General features: G+C 41.0%; 1 protein-coding gene across 2 annotated transcripts in view; it reads right to left on the bottom strand.

Annotated features, from left to right (window-relative positions):
* Positions 1-11304: 11304 nt before the first annotated feature.
* The window catches only part of SETD5 (SET domain containing 5), a 51127-nt gene continuing 36427 nt past the window's right edge, over positions 11305-26004 (bottom strand). For both annotated transcript variants that reach the window (XM_006888903.1, XM_006888904.1), the window contains 6 exons: positions 21061-21305; positions 17679-18149; positions 14289-14587; positions 13272-13405; positions 12744-12832; positions 11305-12279 (listed from right to left, as the gene is read on the bottom strand). In XM_006888903.1, coding sequence (XP_006888965.1) covers positions 11671-12279; positions 12744-12832; positions 13272-13405; positions 14289-14587; positions 17679-18149; positions 21061-21305 — 1847 coding nt within the window. In that variant the 3' untranslated portion in view covers positions 11305-11670. The remainder of the gene's footprint in view (positions 12280-12743; positions 12833-13271; positions 13406-14288; positions 14588-17678; positions 18150-21060; positions 21306-26004) is intronic.

Raw genomic sequence — 26004 nt, 5'->3', positions numbered from 1 at the left:
GGTGGGCTGATCCCAAGGGAAGCCCAGAGTAATGCAGGGAAGGGACAAAGGTCAGAGGAACACCAATTGATAGTCCTGCCCCAGAGACTGAACAGAGGTGAGAGCAGAAGACGTAAGGATTCAGCAGACTCCTGGAGAGGCTGAACCTTACTTACCAAACCGGCATTAGGTCAGCTTCTGTTTTGTTTCTGCTGCCAGGAAGGCCTCCTGGACTAGAGCCTGGTACCTTGTTGTTACAAGTTCTGCAAGAGAAGCTAGGCCAAAGTGATCTGACCTCTGGGCTGCTAGGGTAGGACAAAGCAGCTGCAACCTGTAGTTGGTCCTGTCTGACCCGTGGTCAATGAAGTCTTTCCAGGTCTAGATGTTGGGGGTCCTTGAAGGAAAATCCCGAGGTGGGCATGGGCTTATGGGTAGAATCATGGTGATTTTCAGGCATGGAATAGCTAAGAAAACAGCTTTTAGACAGGACTATGGGGAAAATTCCTTAGGCCTTTTTTATATATATAAATTTCTGCTTGGTCACAGGGGTATCACTCTTCTCCAGCTTCCAGGGAAACTGGAAGGGAAAGCCTCTTGCAAAGCTGGGATTTTCCCAGTTCAAGGAACTTTCGCAAGCCCTTACCTGGCTCAGGGCTCACCTTTGGGTGCGGCAGGGGTTTCTTTGGCAAGGAATGAGCCACAGTGCTTCCCTGGAGCTTGGCCGGGGAACCTCAGAGGGCCAGCGTGTGTTGTTAGGACAGCGCGGTGTTGTCTACACTCCAGTTAGTTCTGTCTGAATGTGTCCTCACTCTCTTCGTTGTTCAATTTGGCAACTTTTATTTTGGTCCTGACCCCTTCTGCTGCTGTTGGATTTGAGCTTCAGTGCAGATGGAATGATGTTCAAATAAAGAAATACTTTATATCACCTATGCTGGCTTTTCCTTCTCTAAATCACCCCCCAAAGGGACCAGGAGGGGTGGTTCTCAATCTCTTTGTATCAGATTTGACTGCAAGATAGCTTATTTTACTGTTCCATTTTAAAAAGTCTGTAGGTGGCTGAACTGTAGCAAGCACGACCCACAGTATCATCAGGAACCCAGGCTCTCATCTTCCCACATGCCTTTTTCAACTCTGACTTCCATGACCTAGGATCGCTGCTGAAGCCCCATCTCATCCACATTTTATTTGAATAAAATTTCTCAAAACCCCAGAGGACTAAGTCATATAGCTGCACCAAGGTGTAAAGGTCTAAAATAGTAGCCTGTTAATTGTTACTCCAAATAAAATTGAGATTCTGTTCTCAGAAAAAAGGAGAAAATAAACAGGGCAGGCAGTTAACAGTAGGCTACACTCTTGATCGCACAGGTTTGTCTTTTCTACCTGGAAAGTCACTTTCCAAAGTCACTTCTATACATTCTGCATTTGTGATGAATTGCATCTTCATCCAAGACATTTTGAACACTTACTGTATGAAGACTTTTATGCTAAAAAAAAAAAAAAGAATCAAAGACACAGAAGTCAGACTGGAGAGATGAACACAAAACAATATAGTATATAATTGAGGAAAGTGCAAAGTGTTGCTGGACTGTTAGGTTGGCAAAAGTAAAAAAGGTCGTTTGTGAAAGAGAAGGCAACTTGAGGAAAAGACAGTGATATATGTGGAGAGACAAAAGCAATGGGCAGGTAAAAAGTAATGGCACAAACTGTGAGGTTGGGAGGAGTAAGAGAGGAAGGACTCTGGGGAGATAGTAGAGGGCCGGATCATGGAACACTGTAGGAGATTGTGTTCAGGAGTTTGAATGTAAGAGGGGCGCCATGGAAGGGTTTTCAAAAGAAGGAGACAATTAGATTTGTATTTTAGAAAGATCACTCTACTTTTAGTGTCAGGGGACTGAATCCAGGACAGGCGATTTTGGAGAATGGTATCAGTTTGAAGATTCAGGTGCGCCTGACTCAGGTCTTTTCAGCCACTTGCAATGCTTCCGAGAGCTGGACAATAAAGAACTGACGCCTTTGAGCTGCAGTGTTGGAGAAGAGCACTGAATACCCCAAAGACTGTCAAAAGGACAGGTTAAGTTAGTTGCCTTGGAGAAATTATAGCTGAAGTGTTCCTTGAAGGCAGGATGGCAAAGCTTCATCTCACATACTTTGGGCATGTTGCTAGGAGAGGCCCCCCTTTGGAGGAGGACATGCTTAGAAAGGTCAGTGAAAGATGGTAAGATCCTTAAGGAGATGGGTTGACACAGCGACTGCAACAATGTGTTCACTTGGGTCAGAGATGATGAGGTTCAGATTTCATTGTTCACAGGGTTGCTTGCTATGCGTTGTACTCAACCCTACAGCACCTAACAACAATAATAATTTTGGAGAAAGGAAAACCAGTTAGAAACAAAGTCTGAAGCAGTGAGCTGCCGAGTTAAGTAAGAGCCACTCAGCTGACCCTCCAGTGGGTCTGTTGGATGCTGTAAATTGCACGGGAGAAGGATACTCATTTTTTCCTGTGGAGTGGTAAACCATCAAAAGATGCCGCCTTTAGGCTGGCAGCAAGAAATCAGCTATTTAGGAGCAAACTTGGTAACCAACTGATTGTGGGACAGGTCAGAGCAAGAGACATAAAGACAGATTTCTGCCACGCTTCCCTTGGGGTATCAGAAAAGATTCATCACAAGAGCAATCAGTTTAGTTTGGGACATGCTATGTTTAAGCTGCATGTTTGCCACCCTAGCGGAGCTGTCCAGAAGTTAACTGACTTAGGGAGATTTAGGAGCTTAAAGGAGAGAGGAGGGTCTCAGACATGAAAACCACATGAACATCCCAGTAATGGCTGGAACCAGAGGCACAGAGGAGTTTGTTCAGGGTGACTATGATGTGAAATGAGAATGGCACTCTGCAATGCTGGACAACGCAAGAATTTGCATGGAAATCAGAGGAACAGATGTCTACAAAGAAGGAGGCAAAGGTAAAATCGGAACTGTGAGGGCCGTGACAATCTAGTATATGGGGAATTTAGAATTCAAAGGGAAGGTCAAGCTGTCAAATACAGCAGAGAGGTCCAGCATCAAACGTGTCTACTAGGCTCGGGAACCAGGAGACTCTTTGGTAAGTAATTTTTCAAAGGAGCCTGGGGAAAGCCAAAACGAACCAAAATTTCAGAGAAAGAATGGGAGAAGCCTGAGTAAGAAGGCCTTTGGGGAGAATGACAGAGAAGATGCACTGGGGGGGGGGGGGGTTACTAAGAACTATGCTGCCAACACAAAGCTATGTGTTCAAATCCAACAGCTGTTCCATGGGAGAAGGATGGGCAATCTCCTCCCATTAAATTTACTGCCACTGAAAAACCACTGGATCAGTTCCGACTTGCCGGTACAAAACAGATAAGAAAGGGAGTGACTGGAATTCATTCAAGAAATAGTATACCAGTAGTGGCTAAGAGCCAGTGTTCTATCAAGAGGGGACATCTCTTCCACAGGGATGTTGTTAATCTTCATTAGCCATGGCAGGCATGAGGTGAAAGGAAGGTGAAGAAAGAAGGTCCTCAGGGAAGGGAGTGAGAAGTCCTGGGGTGCACAGGTTGCTCCACTCTGTGACACTGGAGAGGTGAGGAAGCATAAAGAAGCAGCCAGGCATTTATTTAGATGGTGATAGTCTGCCAGCATCGGTAATCTTGATGATGGATGCAAGGTCGTTTATGAAAAGGAGACAGATGTGCAGGGTTGGGAAAAGTGAAAACTTCAAGCAGTTGTTTAGAGAACCGTTACCAATTTACAGAAGGCAGATAGGTGGGCATGGTCTGAATGCATCAGTCATTCCGCAGGGGAAAGATGGGAAGTTTCCCCCATTATGATTTAAATCTCTGGAAACCTGGAGGGTCTATTGGAGTTGGGTTTGGTTTTAAGGGTAAGCCAAGCACGTGGGGAAAAGCTCCAAACCTGCCATTCAGGTTGGGTTCTGAAGGAATCAGGAATGGGACTGAAGAGAGGAAGGGAATAGCACCCCCCTCCTTTTTTTTTATGCCAAGTTCTTTAATGGTTTCATTTCTTGCATTTGAAATATTCTTCAATGACATCCTTGGCTTGGGATTCGTCATAGTCCTTAGCAACTACACAACTAGCTTTTGTGCAAGAACCTGAAATAGGATGTTGGGTGTTTGATCAGAATATTCTGATTCTTCTTCCCGCATCCCCTTCTACTGTGATTTGAGTCTCCCAGATTGTTCTCTTGCAGAGGGGGTGGCAGGTTCAAGCCATCTACCCAAATGTGAGTACGGCAGAAGTTGGGTCGGAGGAAGAGACTAGTCAGAGTTGTCCAATGATCAAGAGTGGCTGGAAAGGTGACCACAATGAAGAAAATGAGAGGATACTATGTGCATAGAGGGACAGGGGCTCTAGCCGAAGGACAAGATGGTTTTATCTGGAAACACTTGGGGTGGGCACACCTCCATGCAGTAGGATGTGGGAGAACAGGAAGGTTCCACTTACAAGGGGCTACAGGGTCAAAAAGAACTCTGGGAAGAAAATATAATTTATAATAGCAACCCCAAAAATGAAATATTTAGGAATAAATCTATCCAGGGATAGAAAAGACCTATATAAAGAAAATTAAAGAACACAACTACAAGAAACCCAGAGATAAGATGGAAACACACACCAGGCTCATGGATCGGAAGACTTTAAACTGTGAAAATGTAATAGTACTATGAGTGATCCTCAGACACCATGCAATCTCAATCCAGAGATTGAGCCTTGAATCTAGTGTCCTTCTTCAGAGAGAAAAAAATAATCATCAGCATTAAATGAGAAGCAAAGGGACTCTCGATAAGAAAAGAGCTAGTGAAGAGAAAAAAAACAGGAGGCCTAACATTTTCTGAGCTCAGCCATGGTAATAAAAACAGGTTGGTCTTGGGCACAGTAACAAGTACACAGACCAATGAAACAAAATTGAGAACCTGGAAGTAAATCTACCTGTATCTGTGGACAACTGACTGCTTCTTCAGAAATCAGTAACAAGATAGCTTACACTATATCAAAATAAACGAACTCAACATGGATCAAGGACCTAGACGTAAAACAAAAAATCTGCCGATCATCAAGGATAAATCTGGGGGTAAACTTGTGAGCCTCAATCTGTGCCAGAGAGACTACTAAATTTAACTAAAAATGGACAAACAGCAGAAGATAAACTAGACAAATTGGGGGCCTCCTAAAAATTAGACTCTTTGATTCAAAAGGCTTTTCCAAAAGATTCAAAATATAGAACCTACAGTCTGGAAAAAATATTCAGCAGTGACATGCCTGACAAAGGACTCTTCTCTCAACAACAAAAAGACAAATCCAACTACAAAATGGGCAGAGACAAGGATCTACCACCAAACACGACAGTAAATAGTACAGGAGGAGACTGTCCATCCTTCTCCTACGGAGTAACTGGTGGATTTGAACTGCTTGCTTCTGACATCGTAGCACAACTTCTTACCACTAGGCCACCAAGACTTCCCTTCATTAGCTGTTGTTGAACCAAATCACAGCTGACCCTCCATAGGGTTTTCAGAAGCAGTTAATGCCATGTGAATAGAATGCCCATCTTTCTCCCTCAGAGCATCCGGTAGATTCAAACTGTGTGCCTTTGGATTGCAGCCCAGCTTCTTACCACCAGGCCACTAGAGCTTGCCATTTAAAATAGTCTTCAGCAAGATGTTACTTGCATGTGATACTGATATGGGTTGGTAATGTCCACATTCTGTTGAATTTTTTTTTAATGAAAACAAACATTAATCTGTCAGTTGGCCAGGTATCTAGATTTCCTAGGATATATCCTAGACTAGTGAGCATGTCCAGGGCTGCATCTGTTTGCTGAAACATCTCAACTGATATTCCATCAGTCTCTGGGGTCTAATTTTTTGCCATTTCCTTCAAAGCAGCCTGAACCACTTCTTTCATTACCATTGACTCTTGTTTATATGCTACTTCTTGAAATGGTTCAATGTCCTTTACTTCTTTTTGGTACCGTGATTGACTCTGTATAGTCCTTCTGTCCTCTTTGGATGCTTGTTTCATTCAAGATTTTGCCTATCAAATCCTTCATGAAGGATTCCCCAGGGAGTCTCAAAATAATGACGTATTATCTCACCTTGGCAATAACGGCAATGTTCAATTAGACAGCAAACAATTAACGCCGATAAGAGTGTGAAGAGATTGAACTCTGACTACATTACTGATGGGAATGTAAAATGGTACAACCACGATGGAAAAACAGCTAAGAACTTTATGAAAAGCTGGAAATAGAAAACTATTTGATCCAGCAATGCCATTAATAGGCATATATTCCAGAGAATTAAGAGCTACCAAAGAGCTATGTGTATACATCCCCGTTGACCGCAGCATTATTTACAATAGCCAAGAGATGTAAACCACTAAAGTGTCCAACAGAATAACAGCTAAAAATACTATGGTATATTCACAAAATGGAGTACTACACAACATTCAGACTTAATGAAAAACTGTGTAACAAGGATTAATCTAGAGGATATTATTCAGTCATATAGGAGGACAAATCATTCTCAGATGGTTAGTAGAGACAGAAAGGGAAAGGGGAGCAAAATTAACACATACTAGGACAAGTGAAGGAAAAGTCCATATCCTGTGAGGGAATGATCAGCACAATTATTGCTGAAGAAAGGGAAGACACAGAAAGGTATAGGACTAATGGAAATAAAAATTACAGGGAGAGAATAGGAAAAGAGCAATTACATTGTGGACGTGGACATGAATGTTACTGAACAAAATGTGTATGAATGTTTGAACAACAAAAATAATTTGCAAATCTTCACTCAAATCACAATTAAAAGTACCTTTTTCCCCTGGAGGTAACAAAGAATGAGAGCAGCATGAAATTAGCAAAATTAACTGGATTCAAAGTCCATAATGTCCATCAAGTCCACCATAGCAGGGCAACTGGACTGGTGGTGTTGGTCGCAGCCACAGAGATTCAGAGGTAGCGGACAGCTCACTGAGGCCTCGAGGCAGGTACAGGAGTTCAGCTGTGTTTCTGAACTGTGTTTCTGTTTCTTCAACTTCCATGTACTCTTATAAAAAAACCTCTATTCAGCACCTATTCTGGTTTACCCATTCCTAGAAACCTCTTAGATATAGCAGGCAACATGGTTTGGTTCAAGAAATCATGTTTATTTACAGAAAAGGTGTTTGCCCATTTTAAAGTGGCTAGGTAAGTTTTTGGTTAAATTAGAATACAGAAAACCACATAAAATACAACTTACAATAGTCACTCCCTCCTAGTCGTGAGCATCTCTAAACAGTAGTTTAGTTCAACACATACACTCCTTGATTCATCTCTTTAATCCCTCTTTGCCATTGTTTGATCATTTGTTAGTGTTCCAAAGTTGGAATTTTACTGACCTCATTCTTGTGAACTTGTCTTTTATCTTTCCAGTAAATTCATAGTTGGACCTAGCAACTAATCAGATTTAGACGGCCTCACTAGCTCTTTTTGTACATCTAAGGATTATGTTTATGTTGATAGCAGCTATTAATGATCAGTGAGTGCTTAATTTCCCCCCTCACTTTATTAAAGCAAACATAATCAAATAGAGAAAAACAAAAAGTCCCAAGAAAACTCCCCCACAAAAGACAGAACAAATCATTCAGTTTTCCAAGGCTGCAAATCTTTATGGGAGACTTCTCATCTTTCGCCCAGGGAGCGACTGGTAAATCTGAACCATGATAAATGTTGTCTTTTGGTTAACATCACCACTGTACCATAACTGTACCACCAAAAATTCTCTTTACCCAGAGGTTGGAAAAACATAAAATTCCGTCTACTACTGTTTTGGAAGCAAAACATCTTCCTAAACAACATGCCTCCGGAAACTCTTATCAACTTTGATAAATGTTGATAGTTACAGAAATACTTCAGGTCTTTTGTTCATAGGTTCGCTATGAATCGTGCTCAACTTGAAGGCAATCAGCAATCAGAACTCTTAACTTATAAAGGAAAATTTACCCTCATTTTCTACCTGGTTACCTAGAGGTACCACTCATATAGAAAAATCCGAATGGATACTGGCATCTTCACCTTTACTAGTTTTCAAAAATAAAAGAGGTGGTTTCCTAACATTCTCAAGAGGTAAGCCACTATGTTTGGTAACATCATGAACTTAAAGAGACAAACTGACTTGGAACATTATATTAATCAATGCTCAAAATGCTTCTTCCAGTTGGCTTGAGTCCTTTATACATAATCCTAGTATTTTTAAAAGTTTACTTTCATTTCAACCACATCACCATTTCTCTGTTTATAATCTTCCACTGAGTGCACACTGCAGTAAATTAAGAGTATAAAGTCTTTAAATGAAATTTAAGGCTCTACATCAGAGGTCAAACTATATATGGAACTCTGGTAGCTTAGTAGGAAGTTGTGCTGTCAACTCAAAGGCCACCAATTACAGCTTATTTCTGGGTCACAAATTTGATCTACCATATTCAGATGCCGGTTTGAGAACCAAGGTGCATCTGATTCAGGCCATATAATCTTTTGGATCACTTGATATACATCTGAGAGCTGGACATTGAATAAGGATGACAGACACCTTTGAGCTGTGGTGCTGGAGAAGGGCACTGAACAACCCATGGATGGCCAAGAAAATGAAGATATATCTTGGAGAGGGTGCCAGAGAGCCACAGTGATCTTTGCAGGCGAGAATGATGAGACTTTGCCTCACATACTTTAGGCATGTTTCTAGGAGGGACTATTCCTTGGAGGATGACATGATGTCGGGAAGGGTGGAGGGTTGGCAAAGGAAAGGAAGACCCCCAACCAGAGGGATTGACATGATGACTGCCACAACGGGCTCTTGTGAGGATGGTGCAGGAAAGAACAGTGTTCAGACCTTTTGTTCATAGGGTCGCTATGAGTGATACTTGACAACAGCACCTAATAACCACCCCTGGAATATCTCAAGGCTCCTAATCACTCAGTCCAAAGTGCTAATTCAACTTCAACGAAGCTATTCCTTACTAGCTAATCAGTCTTTGAATTTCCAGACACTTATCTGTTATAAAAATGCTAAGAGCTATTTGAAATATGTGACACTGCAAAGTTGACTGGGGGAGGAGGTAAGTAGAATGTGCAACAATGAAAAAAAAAAAAAAAAAGACTAAATATGTGCTGATTGGAGAGACAGCGCAGGAGAGGAAGGCCCTCTATGAGGTGGATTGATTCAGTGACTGGGATAATTGGGATGGGAGTGTCAGAGACAGTGCGACTGGCACAGGACAGAGGGGAGTTTAGGGCTGTTGTACATAGGGTCACTATGAGTCGCAAGCAACTCGACGGCACATAACAACAACAACAACAACAACAACAACAACAACATCCCTCATCCTATCCCTAGAATGTATACTCCTTACCTCACATAAGCTTGTCATCAAATACAATGCCTGGCATGGAATAAATTAATGTTCAAATCAATTTTCAGTTAGTTAAGTCTGAAGGAGGATTAATCAGTATTTCTGGTCCTATTACTGGAAACACAATGCCTACATCAAAGGTACTTCTTCTGAATGGGGTCCACCTGCTCTCTCTAGGTAAGGGTAGGAAAGGCAAGGCCACAGATCTGGACAAAGAAGTTCTCAAGGTTCTGGTGATTATGGTTAAGAATTTTATTATCAAAATTATTACATCTCTTGTGAAAGTTCAAATGTTACAGCAAGGTGTAAACACTCCACTTGAGAAAGAAGTGATACTTCTTCCCTTCCAAGAGTCCCGTCCCCCCACCCCCCTCCCCCCAAGAGGTCTGGTCTTGACAGCACCCTGCCCACACAGAGTGGCTGGGGTCTCTGCACGTGCCAGGCAGGGTGAGGGCCGCCTGCCTGCTGGCCTCTCCCCTTGGTTAACAGCCAAAGGGAGACTGCAAACCCCAGCCCAAATGGAGAGACATTTACATACGTTTTATATAATATACAAAGAAACCAGCATCCCAGGCAACATGATCTCCACTCCCAACGCTCTCCCAGACTTGATGGGTGTGTGGGGAAACAACAAAAAGCAATGTACTCTGCTGATGTCTCAGCATTCAAAACAAAAAACAAAACAAACAAAACAACTCCCCTCATTTGAGCAAACACCTGATTTCAATTTTGAAGAAGTGAATTTTGTAACAGTCACACATAAATAGAGAAGACTGTGCATATGATAGTTGTAAAAGAGGAGATGCAAGAGGCCGGGAGGAAAAAAGAAAAAAAAAAATTAGAAGAAGAAAAGGAGACTCACAGTATTATCTTGTCCAAAAGAAAAGAAGTAAGATCCACTGCAGCACCAGGGATTACACCTGTCGTATATTTACTACCCCTACCATGGTTATAACTGAATACAAAATTAGATAAATAAAAACACGCCAGATATTACAGTAAACAAGTGAAAGAAAGAAGCTGGCAACCATATGGAATTAAAAAAGATTGTGTACTCCACCTAGACCAGCCCCAGGGCTCCTCCAGGGACGTACAACAGGCACGATGCACTGACGGGAGAAGCCAGTCTGTTCTCATCTCTCGTCCAGAACAGTGTTAGGTGTGTGGGTGGTGTGTTTAACTCTTACCTTGCCCCACTCTCAACTCAGGAAGATCATATACCCCCCCAAAAGAAATGTGGGATATGCCCACACACAATCGCAGTCCTGTTGGTGCCACTCCACAAATATTTTCTATTCTTACCCTGCAGTCACGAGTGCACGCTCCACAATCATGGAGGTGGTCCTACTTGTGGGATCACCAACTCCTGATTGATAAAGGAGAAAAAAACAACAAACCAAAAAAACCAACAAAACTCAAATAATTCCCAAACCACCGGGGATCCTTTCTAGTCAAATTTATTGCCAAAGGATGGTCAATGCATTTGGCCCATCTCATTCATCATTCAGCTTTTCTCTGCCTACCTACTTGATGCGTTACTGAGCTGTCCAACAGCATGAGAAGGGTTGATGGGATGGTAACAACTGGATGTTCAGATAATCTACTAGGATAACCTGTTCCTGAGTAATCAAGAGTTGACCATGATCTCGTCTTCAGAAAGCCAGGCACCCCCTGAACAGAACATGTTACAAATGTCACTATTTCTCGGTGATCTTAAAGACAAAGATAGGAACTATCTTTGGTGGACACACCTGACATCTCCTTCTGGAATGGTCTTTGGGTGAACACCTATATACTTACCCATTTTTTTTTCAGTGCATAAAACCCTAATGCTACTCAGATGGATTGAGGCTTTGAGATTGGCTCTTTTTACTTTTTTTCCTTTGAAAAGATTTTTCCCCTCAAATTTAAAAAGATGTCTCACTGCACAAGTGACTAAAGGCTACGGGCAAGGTTGGGAGATGGAGGCGTCAACACAACTCATTGCACTTAGAACCGTTACTAACCAAAACACCACTTGCTTATCAACAATGTACCCTTAAGAGCAGGGAGTAACTTCTTTATAGTCTCTGCTTCAGACAAGATTTACATCTTTCTCCAAGGCCAGAGGCCAGTTACGACCACAAGTCTTGTTTCTTGTTGACCAGACCCAATCCTCTGGTACCTTGTACCTCCCTTCCTCAGCAATATACTTGCCTAGGATCCAGAGGCAGCTGGAAGGAAGCAGCTATGGGCTCATTTCAGTTCTATTTGCCCAAATCCAGAAGCCCTAGGAAAGTCCTGTCTGAGTCTTGACCCCTGAGCCTTGTAGTGGCTGGAGTCTATATTGGTGCACAGCCCCACTTCCACGGTGTGGGTAGTGCTGTGAACTGGAAACCGAGGATACCCTGGAGGCCTGGTAGGCAGCCGACTGCCCAGCACTGGGCAGACCAATAGTCCGTAAGTCTGATGGCAATGATGACTTAGAGTTCTGAGGAAAGGAGGTGGAACTCAGAGTTCCTGTGCTGGACTGAGAAGCCGAGTCTGAGGCTGGCGAGTCCGAGGGTCCCTGTTGGGGAGGGCTAGCAGCACTAGAAGGGCAGCTCCTCCGTGGAAGACTGCTACTGGTGCTGTTACCAGAATGTGGCTGGCTGCTGTAATACCCTGGTGTCCCCGTAAATGGGGCTAATGAATCCGTGGACACAGGGTTGGCGGGGCTGGAATAGGATGTAGAAGAAAGGGATGATTCTGAAGAACCATGAGAGGGGGGATTTCCAGGTCTCAGTGCAGAAGTTCGATAACTGTATCCTGGAGATTGGGTGGGGTGTCCTCTAAATGGGGAGGAACTCTGTTGAAGGAGGCTTTGCGATTCTGTCCGTGGGCTATCACACTGCAGAAGCTGCAAAGAGTTGAGAGCAAAAGCATAAACAAGTGAGTTCCTTAAATGGTTTGTGAATATTATAAAAAGATTTTTATTGTGATTTGGAAGAATGATTACAGAATACATTCATGTTCCATTTTATAATCCAGCCACATTTTATTTCATGCCACTAGTTCCAAATCCCACAATGTAACATACTCATTCCACTCTCTTTCCCATCTTCACTCATAATTAGGATTATGAACATTCAGTTACCTTATTTTTTTCCTCCTCCTCCTTTTAAATCATTTGGGCTTTTTTAGGGTACTAAAAACAAAACAGCTGTCTCTGGTCACCTTATTAATCTATGGTCAGAATTTATTACTTAAAGGTGAGCCCACCAGGATTTACCACCTAAGTTTTGAAAATTACATGCAAGTATTTTTCATATATAGTATATGCATCTCAACTGCAGTGTAACAATAAGCAATTCCTTATCTTACCTGGTAGCTGTACCTGGAGGGGCTGTAAACGGCTGCTCCTTTAGAGAGTGCTGAACCCAGTGTCTCTGAGCCTTCTCCATCTGCAAGGTCTGTAAGGTTAACAACAACAAAAATCAAACTGGCTTCTTGGGTTAAGTGAGAAAAACCCACTGATTTTTAAATCACCAACCCATGATGCTATCTGGGCAAAAACTGGGTGAGTGTGGCATGCCAGCAGGGCTAAAGGAGTGGTTAATAACAGGTGATTTTAAAGTGCCTGATCTGACTTCCATCTCCTCTTTTCTCTTCCTCTTGCATCAAGGTAAATTCCCAGGCCTTTGGAGAGATGAGTTACAGAAAGGTACCCTTGGGGGAAAAAAGAGCAGCCAGAGAGCAAGTAACCTTAGATTTTTAAGAAAAGGGAAGCCCAAAATAGCAAATTTAAGACCAAGAAGGTAGCACAGAGTAAAGCCCAACCACACAAGACACTGACTCAACTGTCCCCCACTATCTGGTGTTAACTGTGTGAAGGCTGGCTTATGGGCTCACCTGCGTCTTTCTCTGTGGTGTTACTCTCCCACGTGGGGGAAGGCTCTCCTTTTTGGGCCACCCTCACGCTGCTTCGAAGGACCTTGGGGATGCTTCCTCCTTCTCGGAGCCGTTCGACCGAAGTAGGAACCATCCTGAAAAAAACAACAGGATGTACATTTAAGGTATTAAATGTAAATGGAATTTACAATCAAAACACTGGTACAAATAAAGCCCTAGTCTCAATTCTCATAAATACTTGTCTTCTTCAGGACCAACATAAAAGAAGGTATTTCTACTACACCAAACTATGCCAATTAAATACAATAGAAGGAAAATCAATTCTATAGAAAAAGAAATAAAGAAAAATGGGATTAAATACTTGAAACTTCATTTTGAAATATCCCCCCCCCTTCTCTGCCTAATCAAGTGCCTGACACACAGTAATTAGTATAAAAAAATGTTCCACGGCCAAATGTGTGTGATTCATTTGAGTCATGCCCTTTCTTCCACAGACTTCATTTCTTTAAGATCAGATCCCCCGAACTCCTAGGCCCCACTATTTCACTCATGTAGTACTCAGTATTTGCCACCAGGATTATTAATAATTTTATCTGGGGTTTCCTCTAAACTAGACTAAAACTTTTTTTACATTATCCATCCTACTTCTACCTTGACATATGCAATCATGAACCTGTTGTTGAATCAAGCAGAACTGGGTGAAATTCTTGACTTACCTTCGATATGCAATGATTAAAAGAAGAGGCAATGTCAGTGCCCACCAAGCAATATCTCATTTGTTCACAACTAGAAGATGTCCAAAGTCATTTCTCTGTAGACTTAGTGGCACTTCTTTGCTCCTGCAAAGCTGGTGGTAGTTTGTGGCTGATACTATTAAATTAGTTCAACGAAACAGGTGGCACTGTCTGCTGGCTTTCATAGATAAGTGTTTTCACGTATTTTAGGTAAAAACAGGACTCATTTTAAATGTATAATTCCTTCTTGAATTTAATTACCAAGCACCAAATATTAACTTACCATCTACTGCTGATATTCTCTTGAGGTCTGCAGTGAGATGAAGAAGTGCCTCTGGAATCTGATGGGCTTACCGCCTCCAAATGGGACACAGAAGAATGAGATGGGGAGAATTTTCGGTGAGGGGAAGATGGGGTCCGGGCTGAAGATCCCTGCACACCGAGGGCACTGGTGTCAGACATGGAGTTACTGCTGCCTTGCCCAGCTCCTGAAGACTTGCTTTTGCTCTGTATGGAGTCGGTTCCCCCACCAGCAGATTCCTTGGCTTCTTGTTTCCGCTTGCGGTATTCCAAGAGGGATACCTAAAAGGCAAACAAGAAATGGGATTTTGGTTTGCTAGACAACATTAGATGGTCATGAATAATAGGGAAAGAAGATAAAATCCTAAACCCATGAGTCAAGCCATACAAACAAAATAGGCTTTAACGTCGGCAAATTTTTCTAGGTGTACGAAAACTCTGAGACAAGTATGTATTTAAACATTAGGATTGGTAAGAAAAGATTAAACTAGGAGATGATAGCTTTGAAGAATGACGTTCAAAAGCAGATAATCAACTTTTATTTCTGTCTTTCAGAAAAAACCTGGAGGAGTATATGATCGGGGGGGATTTGTATAACAATGAAAACTTTTTTTCTTTTCAAAGAGAAGAGTGAATTGGGGGAGGGGGTGGACAGGGAGAAAAGTACAACAATGAATGAACGGAAACCCTAAGTCTCTGTAAACTTTCATTAAAATTAATTTAAAAAAAAAGGGGGGGGAAGGTATAGCCCATGAAAAAGACTTTTTTTGGGTCGGTGTCAGAATAAGTCTTTCTAGTTCTCCTTAGGCCACGAAATATATACCCTCCATGCCAGCACCAGCACCTTCTTAATTATTTGTAACAAAGGAAAAGTAAAAGAGTGGGATTGGTTAAATTTCCCGGGTGATTCTGCAAGTTGCTCCCTACTCTTAAGAGTTAAGAGAAGAGAAAAAGCCAATGCTTCAGAGTTTTTAAGGTATATGTAGGTATTTATTAAAATTTGTCTTACACATTGATAAACTAGAATATGAAGACAAAGGTGAGGATATGACACATAGTTTATATTTTAGCAAAGTGACTGTAAAAAATCCTTACCTGGAAAGTTCTTCTAACCTCTAAATCATCTACTAATTTTTTCCTAACCATGCACACCCATGTTTATTGCAGCTTTGTTCACAATAGCAAGGAGTTGGAAACAACCTAAGTGCCCATCAACAAACGAATGGCTAGAGAAGCTGTGGTATATTCGCACAATGGAATACTATGCTGCATTAAAAAACAAGGAACTCATGCAATATTATTCAAAATGGGTGACCCTGGAGGACATTATGCTGAGTGAAATATCCCAGTCACAAAAGGACAAATATTACATGATGCCACTGTTGGGGAGAGACTGAGTAAGATGGGTTCAATAATGTATACTGCACTGAAACAGAGGAGGGAGAAAACTGTTTAAAAGAGATATATAACTAGGTATTTCTGTCATCACAGGAGACTAGAGCGAGGGCTACATGGTGGAGGGGACCTGGGGGAGGGTTTGTAAAACAATGAAAGAATCTTTTCTTTTACTTTTCCATAATTTTTGGACTCATGTACTTATAACTTGTTAGTCAAATTTGTGCCTTCTAGGTTGCAACACCCCCATGATACATCTTCAAGGATATGAACATGTACGGCCAAGCACAATCAATAAGAGTGCATCTAAATCCCAAAATCAATCTCCATAATAGTCTATGTGTTTCCTACTGCCAAAGGGGCCCTTTAGAGTAGTGAGAGAAGATCTTCACCCTGAAACCCACAGCGTCCCTTTTCAGCAGGAAGTAGCTAAGAGAATACGCCATCCCCTTTTCCTTATGACTCAGGGTGAAGTCTCTCTCAGGGAGGAGTGATAGGGAATGGCAAAGGACACACTGACAAAGGAGATTAATCAGAACTGGCTTTGACAAGCAATGTGGCATTTGGACAAGAACAAACTGGGAGGAGGGTAGAGAGAATAGTGCAACAATGAATGAATGGAAACCCAAAATCTCTGTAAATGTTTATGAAAATTAATAAAATATAGGAAAAAAAAATTCTTTCCTAACCATAAAAATAGGACCCCTGAATCATCATAGTGTAGTGCATTTCTTCTTTGTTATTAGAGCACACTGCCTTACATTTATACTGCCAGTAGTACATTTTGCTCCCTCTTCCACTCAATTATGACTTCTATGAAGGAAAATCCCAAGTTTATGAAGCAGATCCGTTTTGTCATTTTTTTTTAAATCTTTAACATGCAGCAAAGAACCTGACATATTAGTTGATGTGCAAAAAAATGTTTCAGCTATTAATAAATCATGATTCTAGTCACTTTTACAGACATTAAGAATTAAATGAAACCAGAAATAAAAAAGTTTCAACACTCAACGCTATTCATGCGATAATCTTTTATAGTCATAATCATTTTATTCCAAATTATCTGACAGTATATCTTCTCCTCTGACTTTTCATTTTTCTGTCCAAATTAAAACAACAAATTTATGAAAAGACAATTCTGTGTGTGTCTTTAGACACAAATCTTGGAAAGGAGTTAATTAGGTTTTGGTAAAATATTTTACTGTGACACAAATAAAGAACAAATAAAAGCTCCTTTGTATGACCACAAACAAGTTATTTAATTTCCTCACCTGCAAATGTAAAAGTATCTATTTCACAAATTACTATAAGGATTAAATGCTTATGAAGAGCTTAATAGTGCCTAAAACAAGGAAAGTGATACAGTAAGTGATATAAAAGTGGTAACAACACTATTCTTTTTAAAATGTTGATGGAGCCTTATCTGTAGCACACTATACAGCTAATCATGGCCACTGGTCTTCCCTTCAAATCCACCAGATGGCGAGGGAGAACAATGAGAGCCTCCTCCCATTAGGATTTATAGCACTGGAAATCTGCTCTAGAGTCGTTATGGTTAGAACTGACTTTATGGCAGTGAGGTTGATTGAGTTTTACTCTTATACCCTGTGCCTAGCAGGTATACGTCACACAGCAAGCATTTAAATTTGCTGAGTATTTACTGACTCACTAAGTTGTATTAGAACACTGTGTTTTTCACTAGATATGGGCTTTACTCATCTCTGTTTTCCTAACGTTGAGAACAAGGCTGAAAACATAGCAGGTGCTCTATAAACACCGGTTTGTGATTTCTAAAATAGACATTACTTATTAGTCACATCTCAACTTGCTAGTTAGAACTCCATGGCCTGTCCTCTGCTATCTCTTGATACACTCTTCTCCTGACCCTCTCCCATGCCTTCTATTTAAATTCAAACACCAATTGTTTGTAACCGTACTGCACCATCTTCAGAAAGGTTTTTAATGGGAAACACATTACCTTTTTTCTCTGAGGTGGATTCTGTGGTATAGATGGAAGTCCTTCACAGGTCCTTTCACCACCGGGTGACATGGATCCACGGGAAAGGTCTTTCATAAAGCCATGTTCATATCTGCTAGGAAATCCTTCGGCAGGGGAACCATAACCCCCGTCCAAATGTAAAGGCTTCCTATCCCCTACGAGGGGAGACCCTCGATATAATCCATCTGCTCTAGGCATAGCGTTCAAAGGGGAATAGGCATACATTAAGTTAAACTCTGTCCGGAATGCCTGGTCCGAGTTTCTTACAAGGGATTGTTGTCCATCTCCACTCCTGCTTGAGAAGCCGGACTCAGAAGTGGGTCCAATGGAGGGATGAGGAGCTAGGTCAGAATGACCGGAGTTATGCTGAGAAGGTCTCTCAGCACAGTTGTTAGTGTTGGAGTCAAGGTATCCCACTTTTGTCAAATCCACATCTTTTCGGTGACAAAGCTGGAAAAATAAAAACCAATGAAGACACAGAGTAGGAGAGAATAGGAAAAAATTCTCAAAGGGTAGAAATGAAGAGAGGTAAGAGGCGCACAAGTGAACAAGGAAAGATGGCAGTGGAATAGAGAAAACCATTAAGATCTGTAAAAGTTCCAAGGATCAACAGTGAATCCTGGCTTCTGCCACTGTGCATTTACATGTGAACAGGCTATATATAATGTGCAATGCTAAATTTAAACATCCTAGCATGTTTAAACTCCTGAGAACTCTGGTGGCCTAGGGGTTGTGTGCTGCAATCCCAAAGGCATGTGGATCAAATCCACCAGATACCCCATTGCAGAAGGATCTCCTCTCATGTGACTTATGGACTCTAAAAACCTGCTGGAGGGTCAGCTATGGGTTGGTTCCCATTCTAGAGCAAACAACATATATGAGTTAAGAAAGAAAACAACATTCTTCAGTACACATTTACTATTTTAGTTTAGTAAGCAAGGCACTATTTGTTACTAAATGGCAACCTACCACTTATTCCTCCTCATATAAACTCTTGTCCTTATTCCTCTAATCTTCACATTCCTCCACATGCCCAAGTCAAACACTATCATCCAATGGGGTTTGTGAATGGTGTGCTCCTAACAATGTTAAACTAACAAACAAACATCTTTTTTTTCGGGGGAGGAGTGGGGTGGAAGGGGGACATTGCTAAACGCTTCCTACCCCTAAGATTCTTAACTTTATCTTTTATTTTTTCCTCTTAAGAGTATTTCTTCACCAAACTGAGTTGGTCATTGCTTGGGACACTTGTTTGATACTTGTCTATGCCTCATGTCTGAAAGTAATTTCTCTATAGCTTTTAACTTTTATCTTGATGAAGACTCTATATTACACTTTTGTATGAGAATGAAAGAAAAAAGCATGGCAATTAGAACGATGATAAAGAGACCGAAAGGGGATGCTTGTTTCTTATTGACGATGTTGTGTGCTGTCAAGACCAAGGGATTTGCAGGGGCAATAAAATGCACAGGAGGATACTGCCCATCATCCTCCTTCTGTGGAGCAGCTGGTATGTATTCGCCACACATGCCTCTGTGACTGTAGTGCAGCTTCTTATGAGGCCACCAGAGCCCCATTTTTAGTTAATGAGAAAGGCTGTATTTACTCAGTTAAATTACATGTCCAAAATAGTGGAAACATGTACTGAAATAGCTGAGCAGTCATTTAAAATACTGTAGAACATTTTCTTCCCCTTTCCGTATTCAAACAGTGTACTTAGGTCATATTATCACTAAAATTATCTTTGATTTCCTAATATCGTCAAAGTGTTTTGTAATGATACAAAATGTTGCAAGGCATCTGCAATGAGTAAAAGCATGTGACTGTTTTGGAAGGTGATTTACATTCTTATTTTTATATATATCACACATACATTGGTAAAGTAAAGAAACGAGAGAGACTTTGCTCACATTAAGCATTACTATAAAACCCTACTAAAGAGTACTAAAGAGAAGAACCAACTCTGTAGAGACATAATAAGATCTAAATCAGATGATTAACAACTGGCTAGTAAGTTATCCATGGTTATCTGCTAAAGAGTATGATTTAGGGCAACAGAATTCCTTCTCGCACACAGTACTGTGCCTAGTGGTAAGAAGGTCTGCTGTCAAAGGTAGGTGGTTTAAATCCATCAGCTGTTCCATGTGAGAAAGAGGAGATATTTCCTTTCATGTGATTTAATGCCTCTGAAAACTCACTGGAGGGTCAGCCATGAGTTGGTTCTTCTTTTTTTTTTTTAAATTATAATACCAGAACATTTATTGCATAACTAAACAGTGGAATTCTTAAGATGAACTGGATGCTGCAACAGCTGCCCGTTTGGGTTTCGGTGTTGTTCCTTCACGGAATCCATGCCTGAATCTGCGGTAAACGATCTTTAGGTGCCTCACATGAGTTGGTTCTGACTCAACAGTACATAACAAAAAAAGCGATTTAGAATTAGAACATAGCCTTTAGTTTGTTAATACTCCTTTCTGAGTCAATGAATATAAATTCAGCTCAACAGTCAGCATAGTATTTGCCTAGAAGATTCACTTTTCTCAAAGAGCACCTATGGAGGAAGTGAAAGCTAGGGCAGCACTGAATGTGTTTAGTGGTCAGAACACTTTTCCCCCCTGGAGAAACAGAAGATACTGTGCCCATGAATTATAAATTCACAGGAATATGTGATAGGTACGTATTTTGCATACAAGCTCAATCTCGAATACCAGTTTGAGCCTGAATTTCTTTTTGAAGCAGCTGAAACATACATTTCTAACTTAATGCAGTGTGGTTGCAACAGGTTATGACGAATGTCTATTATTAATTTTGTCTACTTTTCAGTCCTAACACAAGACCTCATTTACCATAAACCATACGCCAGTGATTTCTAAACCTGAGACAATGAAAAAACCAAACAAGGAAAAGTCGCACCACTGACAAAAGGCCTAGAAACAGAGACTCAGTCAGTAAGGATCATCTTAACTCACAAGTGATACAAGCACATTAGGTAGTTAATGCCTTCCAAGAGTACAAGAAATACAGAATCTAGCATGCTGACTGAGGGTTACTTTAGGCTCTGAAGATTAATGGATGGCATGCAAGACAGGTGAATGGGATCTACATTCCTTTCTTTCTTTCTTTTTACATGGATCATTTATTAAATTAGATGGGTGAAAAGTAGGGGATCTACATTCCTTTTAAGGAAGGTACGGTTGCTGTCAAGGAAAGGGGCTAATAGGTAACAGGTCACACTAATTTTCAGTTTTTTAATTCTTTTGTAGAGATAAGGAAGGATTTTTTTTTAATGATGCTATACTTGAAATATGGTACAAATAATGATTTTCATATCCAGCACTCCCCAAGAGGAAACCCAAATCACCTCAAACTGTAGAGGAGTATTGCAGCGACTAGCAGTAGTAAGAGATGCGATTGGTGAGAACATGAGGCTATATCCATTTCGACAATCTTCTTCTGGATGAGATGAACCAGGGGTGGTCAGTTGGGGGCTCTTAGATCTTGAATTGGGGGGTGGCGGTGTAACTGGTGACAGAGGCTGCAGTAACTTCGTGACACTCTGCTCCATCAGATAGCGAGATTTCCATTTCTTTAAAGGGCTTAACAAGTCTGTGAAGTACAAAGCTTGGATGAGAGTTTGAAACCTTAATGGAGAACTGCGTAGTAAAGCCATTAAACGAACTTAAAATGGCTCTTAGCTCCTCTTTTCTCTATCTCAGTAATTTATCTACCAATCAAACCCAAAGACCACAGAAACACTTTACCAGAGCATACTTAAAACACTATCACCCAGAAAAACATATCATTCCTAAGAATTCAACAATGGATCCTTGGAATTTAATCAACTAATTTAATTTTGACCAGTATAAAACAGAATGTAATCCTTTAAACTTAAAATCTCCTATCTGTGACATTAGATCAAATCTTCCATGATCTAACTGCCACAGGAGATTTCAAGCTACCGAGATATTAAATTCATATTCCTTTTTATACTTTTGCTATTTTCTAGCAGCTCCTTCTATGAGTTGTATATGATTTCCTGATATGAAACACCTAATTTCAGAGTAAGTTTAAGTGTGAAATAACATTTAGAAACATTCTCTGAATTATTTTCAAGCACTACCATGGTCCTCCTTTCCTGATTATAATAACCCTACTTTCCATGCTTTTTCAATAAAAATTGCTGCTGTGTCTCAACTGACAGAGAGCTGACCCACCTGGGGGTTTTTGGAGGCAGTAAATCACATGGGAGGAGACGGGTCACCCTTTTCCATGGAGCAACTCGTGGATCTGAACTGTGTACTTTTGGGACTACAGCACAGCCTCTTACCATCAGGCTACTAGAGCTCCCTATAATATACACAGGCTCACAGAAACACAATGTACTACATTAAATATTTTAGTCCCTGTTCAGATCAAACTATTCACCTGTTTCTCAGAGAAAATTACTTTTATTCATATACAAGCAATACCACCTATACACAGATGATGAAACTAGGTATATGGAGGATTATATCATCTATTTTGAGTAAGTTTTATAAAATTTATGAAAGAGGTTAAACATTTAAATATCCTTTTCTTTAAGTCTTAAGACCTCTGTGAGAATAGTGCAATGGATTAAATAACTTATTTTAAAATACATTTATATCAGGTACCATGTAATATACTGATAAACACACCAAGTACTATGCATTGGGAAATATCTAATGTCAAAGACTTCTTTAAAATGTTACTGAGAAGGATGTCAGTTTAAATGTTGAAGTGTGCCTGACTCAAACCATGGTATTTTCAACAGTTTGCTATACACCTTAAAGTTGGACAGTAAATGAGGAAGACTGAAGAATTTAAATTTTTGAATTGTAATGGTGACAAGAGCATTAAGTAGATCAGTGACAGAAGAAAAAACAAATCTGCTTGAGGAAGTGCAACTAGAGTGCTCTTTAGAGTTGTTATGTGCCGTTGAGTCGCTTGCAACTCAGTGACACTATGTACAACAGCCCTAAACCCTGCTCTATCCTGTGCCAATCTCACTGCCTCTGAAACATCCATCCCGATTGCCCCAGTCACTGAATCAATCCACCTCATAGAGGGTCTTCCCCTCCTGCGCCGTCCCTCCACTCCGCCCAGCATGATGTCCCTCTCCAAAGACCTGTCTCTCCTTACAACATGTCCAAAGTATGCCAGGTGAAGCCCCAGAATCCTTGCCTCCAAGGAGCAGCCTGGTTTAATCCTCTCTAGGATGAATCTACTTGTTTTCTTGGCAGTCCATGGTACATTCAGTACTCTTCTCCAGCACCACAGCTCAAAGGCGTCAATTCTCCTTCTATCCTCCCTAGTCATTGTCCAACTCTCTGATGCATAACAAGTGATTGCAAAAACCACGGCCTGTATCAGGCACACCTTAGTCTCCAGAGAGATACCGTTGCTCTTGAGTACTTTAGAGAGGTCCCTAACTGCAGACTTTCCCATCGCAATACGTTTTTTGGAAGTGGTGAAATTTCACCTCAAACATTTTGGAGATGTTATGAGTAGGGGAAGAGTCCTTGGAAAAAAGACACCATGACGGACAACAAAAGAGGATGACAGTCAGGGAGATAGACTGACACAGTGACTTTAACAATGGCATAGGATAAAGTTCAGGTCTGTTGTTCACAGGGTGCCTTAAGTTGTAGCTGACTGAACAGCACTTAAAACCATGCCATGTGCTTGCTGTGAATTAATTTTAACTCTATATAAACCTGGAATATTACTGCTTACAATTCCCATTTTAAAGATGGAGGTATAGAGAAAAAGAAAGAGATATGGTGCCCTTCTATTTCTTATTCTTGTTAAATTATATCCTCAAATGAGTGACATTTTATCCTGGGCTTTTAAGGAAAACTTCTGAGATGGGAGGTCAGAATTCATTATCAGACCTAGGTTGCAGGAAGATTGAGAGTTATTTTCCTTTCCCCTCTTTAATTAAGTACCTAGTGATTCAAGCCCATATTCAGAATCATGAGTCTAAAGTCATCATGTTGTTGATATCTGTTGTCCAGCTGGTTCACAACTGACCCTCCAGAGGGTTTTCAGACGCAGTAAGTCACCAGAGAAGAGATTGCCCAGCCTTCTGTAGAACAGCTGCTAGATTTTAACTGCATGTCTTTGGGACTCCAGCACAGCTTCTTACTACTAGTCCACATGAGCTCCCTATAGAAACGAAAGATCATGTGGAAAAAAGGAACTTCCCTGATGCAAAAATTAATTTATACATTAATTCACCAAATACTTACACCAAACATTTACTATAACGTACTAATCCTACTATACTGAGCAAGACAGACTTAAAATAATTAAACAGATTGATGCAGGGAAATCACAGATGATTATTGGTCAATGAAGTATGTTTATAATAGCAATGAATTTGAAAAAGAATGGCATTTTGGTAATAACATATATTACATCAAGGGATTATTTCCACAGGCTTATATTTATTCTGTAGTGAATTGCTGGCTCAGGATCATTAGCTCATATTGCAGGTATTAACCTTTTATTAAAAAAAAATCAAGACTTTAAAAGGACTTTTTTTTTAAAAAAAAAGGACTAACACTAGGCTCATTGATTGACAGTCCTAACTTCTCAGAAAGCTTCAGCCACATCTCTTATGGTGAAGGTCCGAGTGAGCTGATTTGGCTGCTTTGGGCGACTGGACATCAGGGATGCTTTTAAATCTGGCAAAGTGCATGTTGTTGCCATCAATGATCCCTACATTGAACTCTACTATATGGTCTATATGTTTCAGCAGGATTCCACCCATAGCAAGTTTAGTGGCACTATCAAGGCTGAGAATGGGAAGATTATCATCAATGGTAAAGCCACCACTATGTTCCAGGAATGACATCTCACCAACATCAAGTAGGGTGATGCTGGTACTGAGTTTGTTGTGGAGTCCATTGGTCCATTGAAGGGTCCATGCCATCTCTGCAACCCAGAAGACTGAGGATGCCCCCTCTGGAAAGCTGTGGCATGACGGCAGCGGAGCTGCTCAGAACATCACTGAATCTTTTGGCGCTGCCAAGGTTGTAAGGTCATCCTTGCCCATGGTCTCGAGCTGAATGTCAGTTTTGGATCTGACCTGCTGCCTAGAGAAAACTGCCAAATATGATGACATTAATAAAGCAGGCAACGGAAGGTCACTAGAGGGATTCCTAGGATACACTGAAGACCAAGTTGTCTCCTGCAACTTTAACAGTGACATCCACTCTTCAACCTCTGAGGCTGGGGCGGTATTGCCCTCAACTTTGTTAAAACTAATTTTCTGGTATTATAATGAAGTTGACTGCAGCAACAGGGTGCTTGACTTGAATAAAAGCTCCTTGGACTACCATAACCTGCAACAGAACTAGGAAAGACCCTCAGCTTCCGGGGAGTCCTTGCCCAACAGCTGAGAATTTCACATACTTGATGTTTCCATAGGTCTCCCCTGAGAAAGGGGAGGGATTCAGAGAGCCCACCTCGCCATGTACCATCAATAAAGTACACTGAACTCAGAAAAAAAAGGGGGCCACTGAGCTTTGTCCTACGTGCCTCATTGTTTTTGCAATCTTAGGACCAGTTCTCTATCTTCATGTTTTATGTTAATGTTCACTTAAAAGAGAACCCACAGCAGTGAGAAAAATTAGTCTTATACTGACTAGAAATGACAGAAAGAGGAGAATTCATGTCTTTGAGTTGTGGTGTTGGAGAAGAATACTGTATATACCATGGACTGCTAGGAGAACAGGTTCATCCCAGAGACAGTGAAAGGAAGCTGCTCCTTGGAGCCAATGACTTGGAAGCTCCATCTGACATACTTTGGGCATGTTGCAAGGAAGGACCAACCCTCGAAGAGGGATATCATGCTTGGGAAGGTAGAGGGACAGTGTAAGAAAGAAAAACCTTGGATGAGACATACTGACTCACTGACTGGGGTAATGGAGGTAGGTGTGTCAGAGACAATGAGGTTGGCTGAGGATAGAGCAGGGTTCAGAGTTGTACATAGGGCCACTATACGGCACAAGTGACTCAACGGTAATTAACAACAACATATTCTGGGTTTATTTTTCAATGTTATTCTGCCCACTTACTTGGTAACATGTTGTCAATATGACATATTTTTAAAATAAAATGGTTAGAGGAATTCCAGTTTTTTACTTGTGGTTGTTACGTGTCGTCGAGTCGCTTGCGACTCACAGCGACCCTATGCACAACAGCCCTAAACCCTGCTCTATCCTGCGCCAACCGCACTGCCTCTGACACACCCATCCCGATTACCCCAGTCATTGAATCA

This window comes from Elephantulus edwardii, unplaced genomic scaffold (assembly GCF_000299155.1).
Source record: "Elephantulus edwardii isolate Elephantulus edwardi_28Jun2011 unplaced genomic scaffold, EleEdw1.0 scaffold00073, whole genome shotgun sequence".
Classification (NCBI taxonomy): domain Eukaryota; kingdom Metazoa; phylum Chordata; class Mammalia; order Macroscelidea; family Macroscelididae; genus Elephantulus; species Elephantulus edwardii.
This window is presented reverse-complemented; position numbering and strand designations above follow the sequence as displayed.